A 16,701-nucleotide genomic window follows, 5' to 3' on the forward strand; every position below is an offset into this window, starting at 1 on the left:
TAGTTCATATATGAATTCATTCAAAACTGTTATATCTCGTGGTCGGTTAGGCGAGTGAGCGAGGCAGTCGTCAAAAGAGTCGTTGTTGAAACTTTGATGTGTTTGTTGATGAGCTTCGGTCCCCAACGGCGCTTGACCCCTTCGCTGCCTCGATCTCTCCCCGCATTTCCCGACCAATTAACGTCGTTCTACCTACCAAAGTGTACCACAGTCGCATTCCCTTTAATCGATTTACTGGTGGCAGCTGTCGCTTGTAAAGCAGTTCCCTTTTACATCCCCCCCACCCACCCACCCACCCCTCTTATAGACCAACTCTAATGACTCTTTTATTGTCGCCACTGTTCCCGCCGCACATGACACAACCATTAAAATGTACATAATGACCGGTATTTTTGTTCACGTTTGCGTTTGTTTACGCGCGAACGCTTTGTGGGTTGATAATAAATAATATGTAGTTTCGAAAGTGCGCTATCTATTATTTTGCGTTCGTGCCTCTAATTTTTCATCTATAATCTTTTTTTTTACCGTTGGAGATTCGAGTGGTTCGTTTTGTTTGTTAGTGATTGCGCTTCTCGTTAATAATAATCTCGGATTACACGTTATAATCCAGAGTTGCGTTAATTCGACCGGGCGAAACTCGTTCGTACAACGAGTTTATAATTACTGAGCTTTTTTTGAACCTCTGTGGCGCACTAACCGATTGTTGCGCACACTAATGACTGACAAATCGTCATGTATACAACGAATTTGTGTACACGACGAAGTAAAAAACGGTTATTTATGCTCGAAATCGTACTTTAATCTCTAGATTATTTTTTCGATTGTGTATATTGCGTCGATTTTGCTTTTCATCAACTGTTTTTGAACACCCCACAAGCTAGGGCATTTCAGCATATGTATGTATGCATGTATGTAGTTTCGAATTCGGAATAATTTTTTTTTATTCTAATTTGTACATAAATCTACTACAATGCGTCTCAGTACCATTCTTCATTCAGGATCCAAATTTTTTAAGGAGTGTTTTTCATTAAAATTATAATAAAACTTTTTAGCTTATACTTTAAATATAGTGGATAAAGTGAAATGATTGAAGATTGAGATTGATTGATGGCAATTGGTGGGTCACGTAGCTAGAAAGGGGGACAAAATAAGTGTTAGAATGGTACCCGAGAGAATGCCAAAGAGTGAAAGGAATATGGGTGGCTGAAATTAATAAAAATGCGTTAGGATGAGATGGATGAGAGTTGCGCAAAACAGAGACGAATGGAAGCGTGTTGGAGATGCCTTCGTCCAGCAGTGGATGATGATATATCATATGTTTGGCAATATCTTTTAAATGGATCTTAGTTACATTTTTTCCCTCCTCCTGCTATAATTTTATGTAATTACATAGATTGGAATGTATTAGCCAGATATTTTAAGTTGTGAAAATTATCAAGTTCTCCGATGATGTTTATCCAATTTTTCTTTAACACATCTAGCATTCTTCTTCTTGTTCCCTCCACGCCGTCAACCATTATAAATCGCTAGAGTCTGTTTTTTCCCTCCGAGCAACAAGTCCAAAGATATGTACATACATATTAAATTCTCCGAAAAGGTGAGTTGAAGAGCTCATATATACATACATTAGAGTTGATGCATTAAGCTCTTTAGCACTTATGTACCCAACCGTAAATTTTCTCAGCTTCGACGATGTATCATAATAATGTTTTTTTTTCTTAATTAGGCGTCGCGGTAAGAAGCCAACATAAAATTTGCGTACGCGGGCTAATCTTAACTACCCGGCCATTAATTTAATTTGTAAATCTGAAGCGGTTCGGGCGTAAAGTAATTGACGCTTTGCATAGAAAGCTCTAATTCGGGGTCCCGGCACGCCCTGAGCTTTGTCTCGGCTCAATTACCGACGCCGAGACAGATAACAGACGCCGTTAAGCCTCTTCAGACTCGTCCTTCGTCCTTAAATAAACTTACATGTAAACCTATATAACTTGCATACCCAAATATGGACGTCGCTCTCAGCTCAATTCAATTCCACAGTCCTTCCGTTCAATGTAATTAGATCTATTACACATACATACCACTGGTTCACTTATATGATTCATAAGTTTGAATCTTATATTTAAGATTAGCATTAAATTAAACTAGTTAGTAATTCGTACAATTTCCTGAATTCGTTGAATTTTTATTTTATTTTATAAATGGATGTACATATGTACGTATTACTCATGCATTCTTTAAAGTTGCTGTTTCATACATTTGAAATTCCTTGCATTTGTCGGAACATTAAAATTGTTTCAATTACGTATGCAAAAGCTCCCATGAAAAAAAAAAGCTCTCATATTTAGAAAATTTCATGCTGGTACTATTTTCATATGCCATTTTAATCATGCAATAATTAAATTAGTTATACTGAACTGTTTATCCATAATACGTAGTGAAAGTTCATTTTGTATGCAAATATTGAATTACTAACAAAGTGTGGGGCTCACGTTTATGACAAGAATGACCCATGTATGCAGATGTGAGTTGCGCAGTTGGTTCATCATGTTTTGGTTAAATTTGACTAGCTTACTGTGCTAAAATATCCGCTAGCCTCTGTGCTGAACCCCAAGCGTCAATAATTTAAATAATGCAGAATCTACGAGGTTAATTATTGTAATTAGCTATAAAAATCATTTTATCATGTATTAAACGTCGAATAATAAAAAATAAGTACAAGAAACCATAAAAATAACGGCTGAAACAAAGCCGTCATTCCAAGGCAGATTTCATTCTCACATTGACCGTTGAGCGCTACGCGTACTGAATTCCCTTTATATCTCGTATCTGTGAGGCACGTGGACAAGGACAATTCCCAGAAAATAATTATTGATATTGTTTTTCAATGTTTTTATTTCGTAAAATCGAGTCACGTTTTATTAACACAACCCCCTGTAACTGTATCTAAACCAGAAACGTTTGAATTTTAACATTTTACTTTCACTTGCTTCGCATCTTGTAACTACATATATATACATATGTAATAAATGGAAGGGTTCCTTGGAAAATGTATGTACGTTTATTCACCTTGGCTTTCACTTTAGTGTATTGAGAGTACAAATTAGGCAATTTTCACAGTTTCGTTCTTCGTGCGACTTTGAATGTTTTTCTTCCGGTGGCGAATTAAATTAATCTCACGCGCCGTGGGTGGTCCAAATTGGGTGGGACGGAAGGGAGAAGATGGGAGGGCGAGATGTCGCACGCCGAAATTGCTACATTCAACCAATTAAAATTGTAAACGCCGTTCGTCCGTCGTCAACAAAGGAAAGAGGAGAGGGATGGAGACTACATTATTATACAGAAGAGATAGGGGTGAGACCACACCCACATTAGCAGCACAACTGACGATGTCTTCTCGAGGTCTCGGCGACTCACAAACTTGATAAAAATCGTGACGTTAATATTAAATTTAATTTTGGGCAACCCCCATCTCCTCCCTACCACTCGTTTTAACTTCATATAATACCAGGGAGAGGTGGGAAGAGAGCGGGACCGCCGATACCCAACCTCCATCGCATAATTCTCTCGCGAAGTAATTAAAGTTTCGGGTGAAACGTGAAATTTTCGAATTCCCGTCCTCGCTTGTTATTAGTAGGAGATTAAAAGTTTTTTTACGAAGGCGTGACCGCTTACTTTACGATTATTTATTTTAAAGTGAAATCTTTATAAAATAAAACAATCTCCCCCTACTTGCTCGTGTTAATGGGGTTTATTCGGTCTGATTATTATTCGGATAATGGATGAGCCTTTCCCCCAATGGTGCTATAAAAGTTTCCATAATGTAGATGCGATGACCAAACGTAATGTAGACACACCCCCCCTTTCTCCTTTCGTAAGCTGTGGAGATCCTACTGTTACTCCATAAAAGCTCATATTCGCCGGCAATAAGGGACACATTATGACGAGGGTTTCGCGTTTAACCTTGGTTGAGTGCTTGGTCGTTCCCTGCCGTAGTCTTGTTATTGAATAGTAACAACGGTGTTTACTGTGTTAATTTACTATCATACTACGGTTGTCTGACTTGTCAATCATCCCATAATGGACTTTTTCAGCTACTATTGCTCCATTCTGCCGAATTTCAAATCGATGTCTCCATCCTTCCATAGCACAAATAAATGTTCGTATTAGTCTGAACTAAATGGATAAAACAGCATATCGGTTTTTGCAGTCGTTAACTCAAAATTAAGTATTTCTGTGCATAAAGTGAGATGTTTTTTTTAACGATTGTAATTTTTTATTGTTTTAAAATACTTATAATTGATTATCTGGCGAATTTTAAAAGTCAAAAGTATACTTTTTTTAAAACATTTTTCCGTGATTTTATTAGTTTATTTCGCTAATTTTTTATTTTATCGCGTTTATAAGGATTAGTTTCCTAACTCAATATATTTTTATTACCGAGCGGTAAATGATTTTTGTTGCTAAGTTGACAAGCATTCCATTAATTAAATTTTGATTTTGATCCAGTTGTATTGTATTATATTACGAGATAGACCATGTCAAGAAATGTAATTAGCCAAATTAGTTCAGTTAACTTTAAATTGACTTGTTTTGAATTATAAATAGTTGAGTAAATTACTCGAGCTCTGCTAACAGATCCACCCGTCTATTATTTTTGTTCATTATTTAGTTGGCTTTGTGTTGTATAAAGGTATTAAACGGTTATATAATATTTGCTTTGAAATCAAGCTTCAATGAAAAAGTTTCAATTATATAAAGTACTCTTTGTTTGAAATTTTTACTGGCCTTTTTACCTTATTTTTGTTTGTGCTTTTAGGAAACTGCTTGCTTTCATTTGCATGTTGTGTTTTAATAAAAATATAAAAAATAGCACGCCAGGCGAAATCGTATTATGCGAATGCTAATTTTATACGTGTGCCAGTGAGGGGAGGCGAAATACAGGAATAACTAATTTTCTCCTATCGCAGACAACGTGGAAGGGGGAAGTGAGATGTGAATTTGAATTTAAAGTAAAAAAAATAAAATTTCCAACTTAGGTGTAAATCGTCGTTTTACGAGTAATGCCAGCGGATTCGAACCGGGTAAATTTAGCCGATTATTATATGCGCAGATGAACGTAAACGCGGCTTGAACACATTAAAATATAAACGGGGCCACCCTGTATAATGTGGAGTTTCGAGTAGACGGGCTCGCCTGGCTGCTATCGCCACAATGGAAATTGCTTTCATAAATATGCGTGATTGCGAGTTAGCGCCGTCAAACGCAGAAACTGCCGTCGCCAGAGAGGGACAAGGATAGGGAAGGACTTTAGGGAGACAGGGAGGGAGCGATATTCTCCCTTTCAGACCGTACAGGAACCGGAAGGCTTAAGCGCCAACGTTGGTTACATACTATGGCTCTGGCAACCTTTGCATAACCGAAACAATTACCTCGAGTACCAACCGCCAGGAAATCCTCTTCAAATAGGGAGTTTTACAAAATATATTTTAACTCTTTTTTTTTTTACTCGTCACCTTTCGCTTCAGTGGAATTTAATAGTACTTATACTTTATACACAAAGAAGTATGGAATGCTGTAAACTTGGCATAACGAGAAAATATAGGAATTGGAATGGGTGGGCGAGTATTACAAGGTAGTTTATTGGACAAAAGAAGACACAATTTAAATGGAAAGTGCGTAGACGACATTAGAAAAACGTGTGGGGTGAGATGTATGAATCTCAATTCCGAAAACGTTGGGCAAACATGCCCCGAAAAATTTCAAGTTGGTGGAACGAAGTAGATCCCATCTATGAGAATTACGTAAAACAGAATTGAACGGTTGGAAAGTGTTAGAAAGGCTTTCATCCAGCAATGGATGGTGGTTGGCTGTAAATGATTATGCTTTTACACATACGCGTTCATAGGGATTGAGGTACTGCAGCACCCCAACCAAAACAGTTTTTGTATAAAGAAACTATGTACATATATATATATATACATATGTAGACAGACACACACAGTACTCTCAAAAGCATTTCCCACATATTTAACAGGAAATATCCTGTTAAATAGTGCTCTTATTTAATACCTGCACTATTTAACAGGAAATATCCTATTAAATAGTGCTCTTATTTAATACCTGCCATTATTACACTGTATAAATATTTCCGCATTTCCGGAGCAATTTTGATACTATGTATTAAAATAGCAATATTAAAAAAATTACTACCTTTTTACATACTCAGTTGTGACCTTTTGGTTTAATGTTATTTTAACTCCTATATGAGAAATTCAGATTTTCAGTAGTAAGGACAGATTTGTACCATCCAAATAATTATACAAAACATCCGAAAAAATAAACATGTGTGGATCAATTATAATATATGTATTTGCATCCAAAGATGTAGTTATTCGTGTGCCTGTCGTCATGCCTATTGTTTCCATTATACTTATTTTAACCCTTTGAGTGCTGACGTATTTTCTGTTGAAAGCCCGCCACGCTGAAAATTTCGCCAACATTTCCAGCTAGAATTATTTAGAAATCCAATAGAAAGCAGGTATAAAAATTGTAGCTAATCCAAACCAAACCTAGATAACTACCGCCGAGGATTTCGAGTTTTGTAAAGGTGTGTTTAGACTCTCTAATATATATTGCAACAATATAAAATAAACAAAAGAAGTCTATTAGTGAATGTATTTTTCCAAAACTAGTTCCATCTTCTTCATTGTTGTCAAAATTAATGCTCACAATCTAAATGCCAAACCACAATCTAAAATAATCAGCAGTTAGGGATTTCCATTGAGAAATTCTGTTATTTTTATTAATTCAGAAATTCCGGTGTAAATCAGTCTTTATAAACACTGACATGGATTACAAGACTCAATGCATTTTTTTTCAAAGCTACCTGGAAAGGCTTAGCGGGTAGTATTCTTGTTTATTTTTTACACACTGAAAAAACAACGCCTATCGGCGTTTTTCAGGCTCATGGACTTGTTGGCAAAATCCATGAGATCGGCGATCGGCGATCGCCGATCGGCTTTGGTCAGCATTCAAAGGGTTAAGCAATGCGTCAACGTAAATAATGTAATATGGAAAGTGTATGTGATTTAAGTAAAACATACAACTTTATATTCGACAATAAATAAAGTGTCAAGTGAAAGGTATAATGTCGGTACCGATATAACACAAACAAAGGGTGATTATTAAAATTCAATATAATAGACAATTTAATTTGAGGATTTCCTTGGAATTCTCGCACCATTCGTATGACGTCTGCATCTATGTGTTATGGGTGGTCTTTCCGCCCGCCTCGCCCCCATATTCAATTTCACTAAACGATAAAATTTACGCCCCATTGTCGTATTGTTCAGCCGCAATCCACTCGGAGAGCCATCTCCGCTCAGAGATATCGACAAAACCGAATGCTAATTTCGTAACTTCACCGTCGAGATTGAGTCGTTAACATTGCTGCCGTAAAATCTCCTCTCTGGAGAGTCCGGTTTCGTCGGCACTCGGTAGAATGCACACCATTTTTGTGGTCGAGGGTATCTTACACTCCGAGGCGTGGGAGGCTGCAATGTGAGCTCGGGGATCATTAGCGGCTCGATAAGCTGCCTGACCTTTAACAACAAAAGTCATTGATTGAGAATGTTGCGAAATTGCTACGTGCCGAAAACGTGATCTATCCCTCCACTTCTCGTTTCGCAGCACTCTTCCGTCAGTCTTGTTGATGATTGATTTGATTAAGCATTCTTCGGTTTGTCTTCTTTTTATCGACGCATTCGCTTGGACCCGAATCGGGGGGTTGGACTGTTGGTCCTCACGTTGGCGTTGTTTGGAAAAAGGTCCCTTTCCCCCCCTCTTTCTCTATCTCCTCTCTCCGTTCGTATAATAAAACAATTAAGGGAACATTCTGCGCACGTCCTCCTCTGTCGGCTTAAAAGCTGCCGGGGGTACAAATTGAATGGCGACCCTCCTCCCTCCATTCCTACTTCCCTCTCGCTAATTCCGAGATATTCCTTCTTATCGCCCCTCCCAAAAGCGACGTAGAAATACAGTCCGATTCATAATCGAAATCTACCCACCACTCCCTGGGCGGAATTTAACGCAATTCATTTGAATATGAACGCATACTGCATACGTGATTTCTCTGAATACGATTTTTTTCCCCGTTCGTTTTACCTATAGTTATGTACATATCGAGCAGTATGGCTCGGTGGTTGCGTTTGTGTTTAGCACCGAGAGGTTACCGGGTTCGATCCCGCGCTAATCTTTAATGCTGCTGGTCAGACTTGGATATTTGTGCTTCAAGTCGATAATTTCCTATCAGAGTTTGCCAATTTATCTGATTTCATTGTTGAAACGGTTCCTCCATCAAATTGGCAAAAACCATCGTACCCGCAATGTCACAAATATCTGAATTTGATTTTTATACAATATGTAAAAATTTATGTACAAGTCTAACTGGAGAAATTTATTAAGTGTTCTTCAGCCTCTCGAAATACAGCGAATTATGTAATAAAAATGCTGCAATGTTTGTAATTAATTGTCTAGGAAGGCGCATTGGGGTCTACCTCTTATGCTAAAATATAATTATTTTATTTTATTTTAAAAGATTTTTTGCCACAGTGTCTTTTTACAGTTGCCCAAAACGTCACTGTGGCCAAACATTTAAACAAAATTTCATACACAATTTAATGAAAAAAAAGCATGAGATTTAGGAAACATCGGCTTTGGTCAGAACACATCAAAATTTAAATTCATGATTTTTATGAAGTCATTAAATTTCAATTTTGTTGTCGATTTACATACTTCAATAAAACTAGAGCCTCTAGTTGACGCATACCGTAATAGTAAAAATCGTTTCTGAAGTAAGAAAAGGTTTGTAAAAAGGAGTCAAAGTTGGATTTTTTTAAGATTTTTGATGTGCTCCGACTCCACAGCCCTGAATTATTTATGTAGTACTAGTTAGACATAATTACTTGTGATCAAACTACCCAACTAGTAACTACATAAATAATTACTTGCTAGCAATCGATCTCACATTTTAAACCTGCTAGCAAACGATCGAATATACTCTAGAGCAGACCTAAAAGAAGGACTAGAATGAAGGCCTTCTTAGGTTACAAACTTCATTATATACATATGTATACGTACATATGTACATATGTGTAGATACAACGTTGGATGATATTTAGTTGTTCAATTGTAATATTGTGCTACCAATCCAAAGTTCAAACTTAAGCTCATAGTTCTTCAGTTGTTTCATTTCGTTTTATTTTATTTTATGAGGAAATTCTGCTGTTAAGAGCCGTAGTGGGTGTGCAATTTTGTACATAAAGAAGGACTCGATAGGGCATTGAAATATTGCACTAATGTTTCACCAGTACAAAGCTGCGGAACATTCCAAGCTGTTAGTTATTAGGATTGGTAAACGGATTATTTCGCACATTGCGATCGCGAACACGACAATCGTTGCAACGAAAATCGCAAATACGAAATACCTGGCACTCGAGTCCTCGATAGTATGATAGTTCACGTGCGTTACTCTCGATGAATGGAATTTTCGGGTGCCAGATGTTCCGTCATCAAAGTTTTAGTGACATGTCCCAGATTGATTTGTGCGGAATAATCACCGAACCATTGGGATTATACATAAATACATATTTCAAAATGTTTTTTATACTGGGATTCTGTTAACAATTACTAATCCTACTTGGTAGTTTTAATTATAAATTTTAACTACGTATGTATTTCGAAATAGAAGTCAGAAGTGGCGGTTTTGTGAAATTCAACTGCTAGAGAGTTTGTGTCAAATTAAGAATTTTCAAAGCAGATTTGTCGAAGTGGTGAATAATGAAAACGCGGTCTGTGGTCGACGAGATATCCAGAGACAAGTGCCATTACGTTGGGTTGCTAGTATGGTAATGAGGGGCCAACACTCACATCGAGAGCCTCCGACCTCTCTCCCCCCCCAACCTTCCACCCACCCTTCCACCCACCCTCCTATGGATGGGTGGGACGCACTCACCTGAAAAGAGCTTTGGTTGAAATTCGAACCGGTCGGTTGGCAAGGGTGTCGTTTTACTTTCCCCTCATACGTATACACTTCGTTTCATGTTAGTTCTTAATCTCCTTGTCGTTTTTTTTGCTTTTTTTAGGTTTTTATTTTTAATAATAATTGACATACATATTTACCAGAAAATTTGTAAGTTCGCATGTCTAAGTAAATGTTCTTTATATTCTTTTATTCATATTGTCATCGAGTTGGTCTTTCCAGACAGACAAGAGGACATTGTATTATATCAAAAAATAAATATAATCTTTACATGCGTGACAAAATTTTTAACAATCGTGATAAAAATAAATATGTAAGATCAAAACGAGCACGCTTTTCCATTTTTATATATAAACGTCTGTTTATACCTAACCAGAAGAAGCAGCAGGTATCCTGCAGTATTCTTTGGTACATTCTACATATATGGACGCATTCGTACTCCATTCACGCATTCATACGCGTCCATATAAAATGTACCTAATAATACTGTCCGTACTTGCAGGATACCTGCTGCTGCTGGTTCGTGCTGAATATGTATGAACAGACCTTAAGCCTGTGCTACTTTTCTGAAATATTAAATATATCAAGCGAAATTTCATGGCGCATTTTAAAAAATTTCGAATTGAGGAGTAGGTATATGTATTTGGTTCTTATGTGTTTAAATGCCATTTCTTATTATGGACGATGATTACATTCTATATCGATTGCGTTAATGATTAATGATAATGAAAATGTCAATGTTGCGATACGGTGAGAATCGCTCACACACTTATATCGATCGCAATGACTTTAGTTATTAATTATTTTGAAATGATTGATTTTTAGTTGAATTGAGATTTAATCTTTTCTTATTTTTATTTTCAGGAGTGCTTGTGGTGAACGTGACATGGCGAGGAAAAACTTACGTGGGAACCCTCTTAGACTGTACAAGACATGATTGGGCACCTCCAAGGTAAGACTAGAATCATTTTACTACCCAGACTTACGTAGTTGAATTTATTTCATTGTAATGATTATATTGACTGTCTCTTTCAGATTTTGTGATTCTCCGACAGAAGAATTAGATGCTAGAACTCCTAAAGGACGAGGCAAACGCGGTCGCGCTGCTGCTCCAGGGGGTGACCTTAGTAATTTCACTGAGACACGTTCCTCAGTGCATAGCAAGTTAAGAAATGGTGGAGCTAAAGGAAGACGAGGTGGTGGTTCGGGGACTCCAACGAATAACGTTGGTGCTGGAAGAGAAGTACCTTCTCCACCACCAGCTCCCCGTTCAGAACCCGTATCGTCTCCGCTCAACAATTCCACGAGTAAAAGAAAAGCGAGAGCATCAGAAGAAGATTCCCCGGCTAGTAAAAGACGGACTCCTGCTAGTCCACCTGCCTCTCCTGCCTTACTCGAATGTCCTGAGCCCAATTGCTCGAAGAAGTATAAACACATCAACGGCCTTAAATATCATCAGTCGCACGCGCACGGCACTCTTGATGACGACGAGGCCAAAGATACGGCATCAATGTCTGAAAACGATGAATCTAACATGGAAGCACCGAGTCCTGTCGGACCTGTGAAATCTCCTGAGAAATTGCAAGAGCCTGGCACTCCCAAAAAGGATGAGAGACAAGATGCGAGCACACCAGCTCCTGTATCTCGCGCTCCTACCCCTCCACCCCCACCACCACCTGCGCCACCGACACCCACAGTACCTGTTGTTCCACCTGTCATATTACCTATGGTACCACCAGTGATTCTTACTCCTGCAACTGATAGTAAACCCGCAATTGTAAAACCGGGTGTACTCAGGTTTGGACCTCAAGAAGAATTGCCTGTTACACCATTCAATAACAAAACGAGTCCAGCAGCTCCTGCAGCTTGCCCTCCACCAGTTTCGAGTGCACCTCCACCTGTAGTGCGACCATCAGAACCGAACCTTCCACCAATTCCAGTGCAAGTTGCCCAAAGTTATACAACGCCACCACCGCAATTATCGCTTACGTATCTTGTTCCACCTCCACCATTGCCTCCGCAACATACTCCTCCACATTCTGTACATTCACAACTTCCTATCGCTAATCACATACAACATCCTTCACAACCTAATCCTCAGATCAATTCCGCTCTTCCACAGAACATTGGTCCCCCTAACCAACAAAAAGTACCACCTCCTACTTCTCCTCTATGTTCCCAGTTTAAACTTAAACCAACAGCGGCTCTTATGCCTGTTGAAGATAAAAAATCACAAGATACTCGAATACTCAACAAACCACAGGGCATTAAAAAGAATAAAAATAGAAAATCTCCAGGTGGAAGTCCTCTTCCACCTGAACAAACAACTTGTGGCATAGAACAGACAGGACGTGAAGATGTCCAAAGCCCCGCATACTCTGATATTTCGGATGATAATGCACCAGTTATGGAATCGGAAGCAGATAAAAATAAAATTTTGGGCGAGAAGAAAGCAGATGGAGCGATATTACCACATTCGATGCAACTGGGTTATGGAATGTATCAATTTTTTAACCAAACACCATATGTTGTGCAGAACCCAACTAATCCTGAGCAGATTAAACATAAAGATGATTCCAATAAAACTCAAGATGGTAAAAATTTATCAGAAAAAGACCCCAAAAGAGATGTTCATCGCGAAATACCCCCTACGAAAATAGTACCTCAGCATTATTATCCATTTGGTTATCTACCTCAAGGCTTTACATATAATATGGAATCTGGATATGGAGCTGTGGTTCCCGATGATAAATCAAAAGAACAACAGGAAAGAGAACGTGAAAGAAATAAAGAAAGTATGAGTCCGGCTGAGTATAGTAATGGTAAAGCACTGACAAATCAATCACAACAGTTAATTTTACCCGGAAAACCAAAGCCAACTGAAATATTAAAGGACGGCAAACATCCCAACGAAAATCACCAAATACTAAAAGAAAGCATTGAAATGAAGTCACAAATGAATCCGTACATATATCAAAGGCATCAACAAGCTCAGCAGGCACATCAGCAGGCTCATCAGCACCACCAGCAAAGAGAAGAGGATATGAGAAGGTACGTTTTTAAAACATTAAGGTTAAATTTAATCATTGTAAATTGAGCTTTTCAATAAATACTGTATTTAATTTTCAGATATTATGTAAATTTGGAACAACAGAGGCGCAAAGAAAACGATTCAATAAATTTGGAAAGTGGAAAACCCCCAGTTCAACAGTCACCAGTGGCTAACAAACCGCAATCAAATCAAGCACCCTCACAAAAACCTCCTTCTTCTAAAGACGTTAAAATAGAAGATGGAGCTAAATTAACGGCAAAAGAAGATGTTAAGCCTATAAAGCAAGAAGGACAGAAACCTACTATGGAAACAACTGGACCGCCACCCCCTCCTACATCACAATATTATTTGCATCCATCTTACATGCAACCATCACATTATGGTGGACTACCTTTTGATCCAATGTACAGAGGATTGAATCCTATGCTAGTTTCAAGTCCATACGCTCCAGGACCTTATCTACATCCGGGTGCTATGCCTCGGTATCACGCTCCAGAAGATTTGAGTCGACCACCACCACCAGCGAAAACATTAGAGTTATTACAACATCATGCTTCTCAGTATTATTCATCACATAAAATTCATGAGTTGCAAGAGCGAGCGTTGAAATCACCGACGCCCAAAGCCCCCGGTCCTGGTGGAAGTCCTGGAGGGGGAAACATAGGGGCTAACAATACTGCTCCAGGTCCATTGGCTACTCCACCATCTAAATCGGGTGCTCCTACCTCGGCACCGACAACAGACACAACCCCGGGCAAAGAGTCACGGTCGCCACCTCCTCAGCGTCACGTTCACACTCATCATCATACGCATGTGGGTCTTGGATATCCGCTTTACCCTGCGCCTTATGGAGGTAAGCCCTTAGTGCGCCCCTGACAATAGCCCCTGCCATCGGCGCCTGCCCCAGCACCGCCTGCGGGTAGAGCCTGAAAATGATTTGGCAAAAAACTGATACATTTCTTATGTTAAATTGTGTGTTATAGACGGTATTCATAGACAAAAACATATTTTGAAAGGATTTTCATTAGTTTTAATGTTTGTTGTATGTGATAGAGACATCTTTATACAGAGTGATAAAATCTCAAATTGGACAAAATGTTATTGACAAAAATTAAGTTTTATGTCAACTTCCTTATAATATTTTAAGGAAAAATGAAGGATTGCTTAGGTTAACCGCTATTGTAGTATTTCACTGAATTATAAATAAATGTAAAGTGCGTTGAAGCGTTATGATAGACGAAGTTAAAGAAGCAATCCCACTAAATGGTACACCATATTGGTGATTATATTGATTATATCGTTTTGTTTAGAATTTAGATATTAGGTTGAGAATTTGCTATAAATATGAACTTTGACAAGTGAGATAAAACATGTATAGCTGTCGAATAATTTTAATGCTATAACTTAAGATTTATTATAATATCACAATAAAGAAAATAATAATGCAGTATTTGTGCTATTTTAAGTCATGATTTTTAGGTGTTGTAGACAAATCTGTGATAAAAAGTAAATATTTTTCATTTAGCAATTTCGTCCTCAAAAAAAATTTGTTTTTTGGTGTATTTTAAAACAACTAGCTTCCATGCGATGCTATCATACGCTATTGTGTCTGATATTTTTGTACTTATAGTAAGTTTTTTAATCACCTCCAAACGATTTAAGTTTGTGACGGTTTTTGTAGTACAAAAGCAGCTTCTTTTTTATTATTGGATAACAACGGAGATTTATATTAAAGAAATTCATATATTAAGACTAATATTTGAGCAACCTCACACATTCGTGCAAAACTACATGTTATTTTCTGCTTTCATTGTTATTCGTTTATTCTTAAATTCACACTTTCGTGCTTAATATTTAAGGACTATAAACATTTTTTCTCAATAAATAAAGCGATCAGTAGTAATTAACGTTTTTGAAAAAGAAAAATATGAGAAAATAAAAAGACTAAAAATAAATTTAATTAAATTTAACGTGTGGCTGTAATTCTACTTACTTGTCATGTTTCACACATATGTGATATTGACATTATTAATTTATCTAACTCACATTTAAGTATCGTAATATAATAATATAATTGTAATCACTTATTTTTCGTTTTAATACTGATGCAAATATATAATGTAGTGGCATTTGAGGAACGATAATTCAAGCTTATGTCTGAACATTAAAATTCTCTTGTCTTGAAAGAATTGTCACTGCCAATGGACACGTACTACCTATATTATTACTCATCGGAAATAAGTCTTCCCTTATTCAGAGTTTTTAAACACAACGAATTTTTGTAATTGGAAACAACTGTGTTACAAAATTAACTGTCTTGATATCATATCATGGTTATTGATATAATTTTTTTTTATTTCTTTAAGGCTTGAGTGTATATTTAAATATCAAGCTTTTTAATTTTAATTGGATGTCAAAAATTTCTGATTTTGGTCTGGAGGTGTTCAATTACTTTTATAAACTTTGTCTGATCGTTAAATATGCAGACGACCTGAGAATTAGTGTTATTGTTTAACAGTGCCAAGGCTTATACGTATATAGAAAATAATATTCACCAAAATAACCATGCTTAAAATAATTATTTTGAACGAAAGTAAGTCAAAATTGATTATGACAGTTTGATACAGTTTCTGTTGAATCTATCGTGAGTTACAAAATTAATATTAAATGCTGTTGGGAGCATGTTTTGTCACAATTACAACTTTTAGGAGTAGTTTTGTTTATTTTTATTAAGTATACCTAAATATAATTTTTTTTTTGACATGTGTTGCCAAGTCTAATGAAAATGGTTCCTGAAAATGGAAATGAATTAATTTATTTTATCGGTTGTGCGAATCTTGTTCTAATGGGGGGCTGTTTGTATTACAGCGGCCGTGCTCGCTAGTCAACAAGCAGCCGCGGTCACAGTCGTAAATTCATTCCCGCCAAAGTGAATGCAGCAACAGCTCAAGGCACACCAACTTCGAATATTGGCCAATAAGTGGAGCTGATGTATTTGTCAAGTCATGAGACAGCAGTTCAAAAGTGTAAGCGAAAGATATTTTCAAAAATTAACTTTTGAATGCAGTTTCGATAAATTCACACAATATCGATATAACATCCAGTGTTGTAAAATGTTCTCGCTCAAAATTACACGAATTACAAAAAAAAAATTATGAATAAAAAAACCTTTTTGACAAATGATTGTACATATATACATATATATATATATATTGAAATATCTCATTAGGTCTTAGGATTGTGATACATTTTGTTCATGTTGTACCTGTTCCATTGACCGTTTACAAAAATTAACTGTTAACGCAATTGTAAAAATTTTGCTTGTGAAAACTAATTATAAGTTTTTAGTTTTATATCGTATGTTTTTTTTATGATTTTGTATGAACCTCAAATGAAAGCAGAAAGTCACATAGCACGTTGTTGTGCCCAAAAGTATATTGTGAACTTTGACCAGGGTGTGGTTTAAAATATTGTCTTTGAACAGAAACGTTTCTGTGTATCAAATGAGCAAACAGTTGATCTTGCTTGTTCTGATGATCTATTGGTAGCATTTAGCTGCTCACCGAGTGAGATAATGTTTGCACATAGTTATAAAACTACCATGCTTTCG

The 16,701-nt window shown here is 37.1% G+C and overlaps 1 protein-coding gene across 1 annotated transcript in view; it reads left to right on the forward strand.

Annotated features, from left to right (window-relative positions):
* Nucleotides 1-16,233, forward strand: part of LOC143920374 (uncharacterized) — a 219,012-nt gene extending 202,779 nt beyond the window's left edge. Inside the window, exons 4-7 of the mRNA XM_077443248.1 lie at nt 10,904-10,991; nt 11,075-13,090; nt 13,169-13,944; nt 15,960-16,233. Coding sequence (XP_077299374.1) covers nt 10,904-10,991; nt 11,075-13,090; nt 13,169-13,944; nt 15,960-16,024 — 2,945 coding nt within the window. The 3' untranslated portion in view covers nt 16,025-16,233. The remainder of the gene's footprint in view (nt 1-10,903; nt 10,992-11,074; nt 13,091-13,168; nt 13,945-15,959) is intronic.
* The last annotated feature ends 468 nt before the right edge of the window (nt 16,234-16,701 follow it).

This window comes from Arctopsyche grandis, chromosome 12 (genome assembly GCF_051622035.1).
Source record: "Arctopsyche grandis isolate Sample6627 chromosome 12, ASM5162203v2, whole genome shotgun sequence".
Lineage (NCBI taxonomy): Eukaryota > Metazoa > Arthropoda > Insecta > Trichoptera > Hydropsychidae > Arctopsyche > Arctopsyche grandis.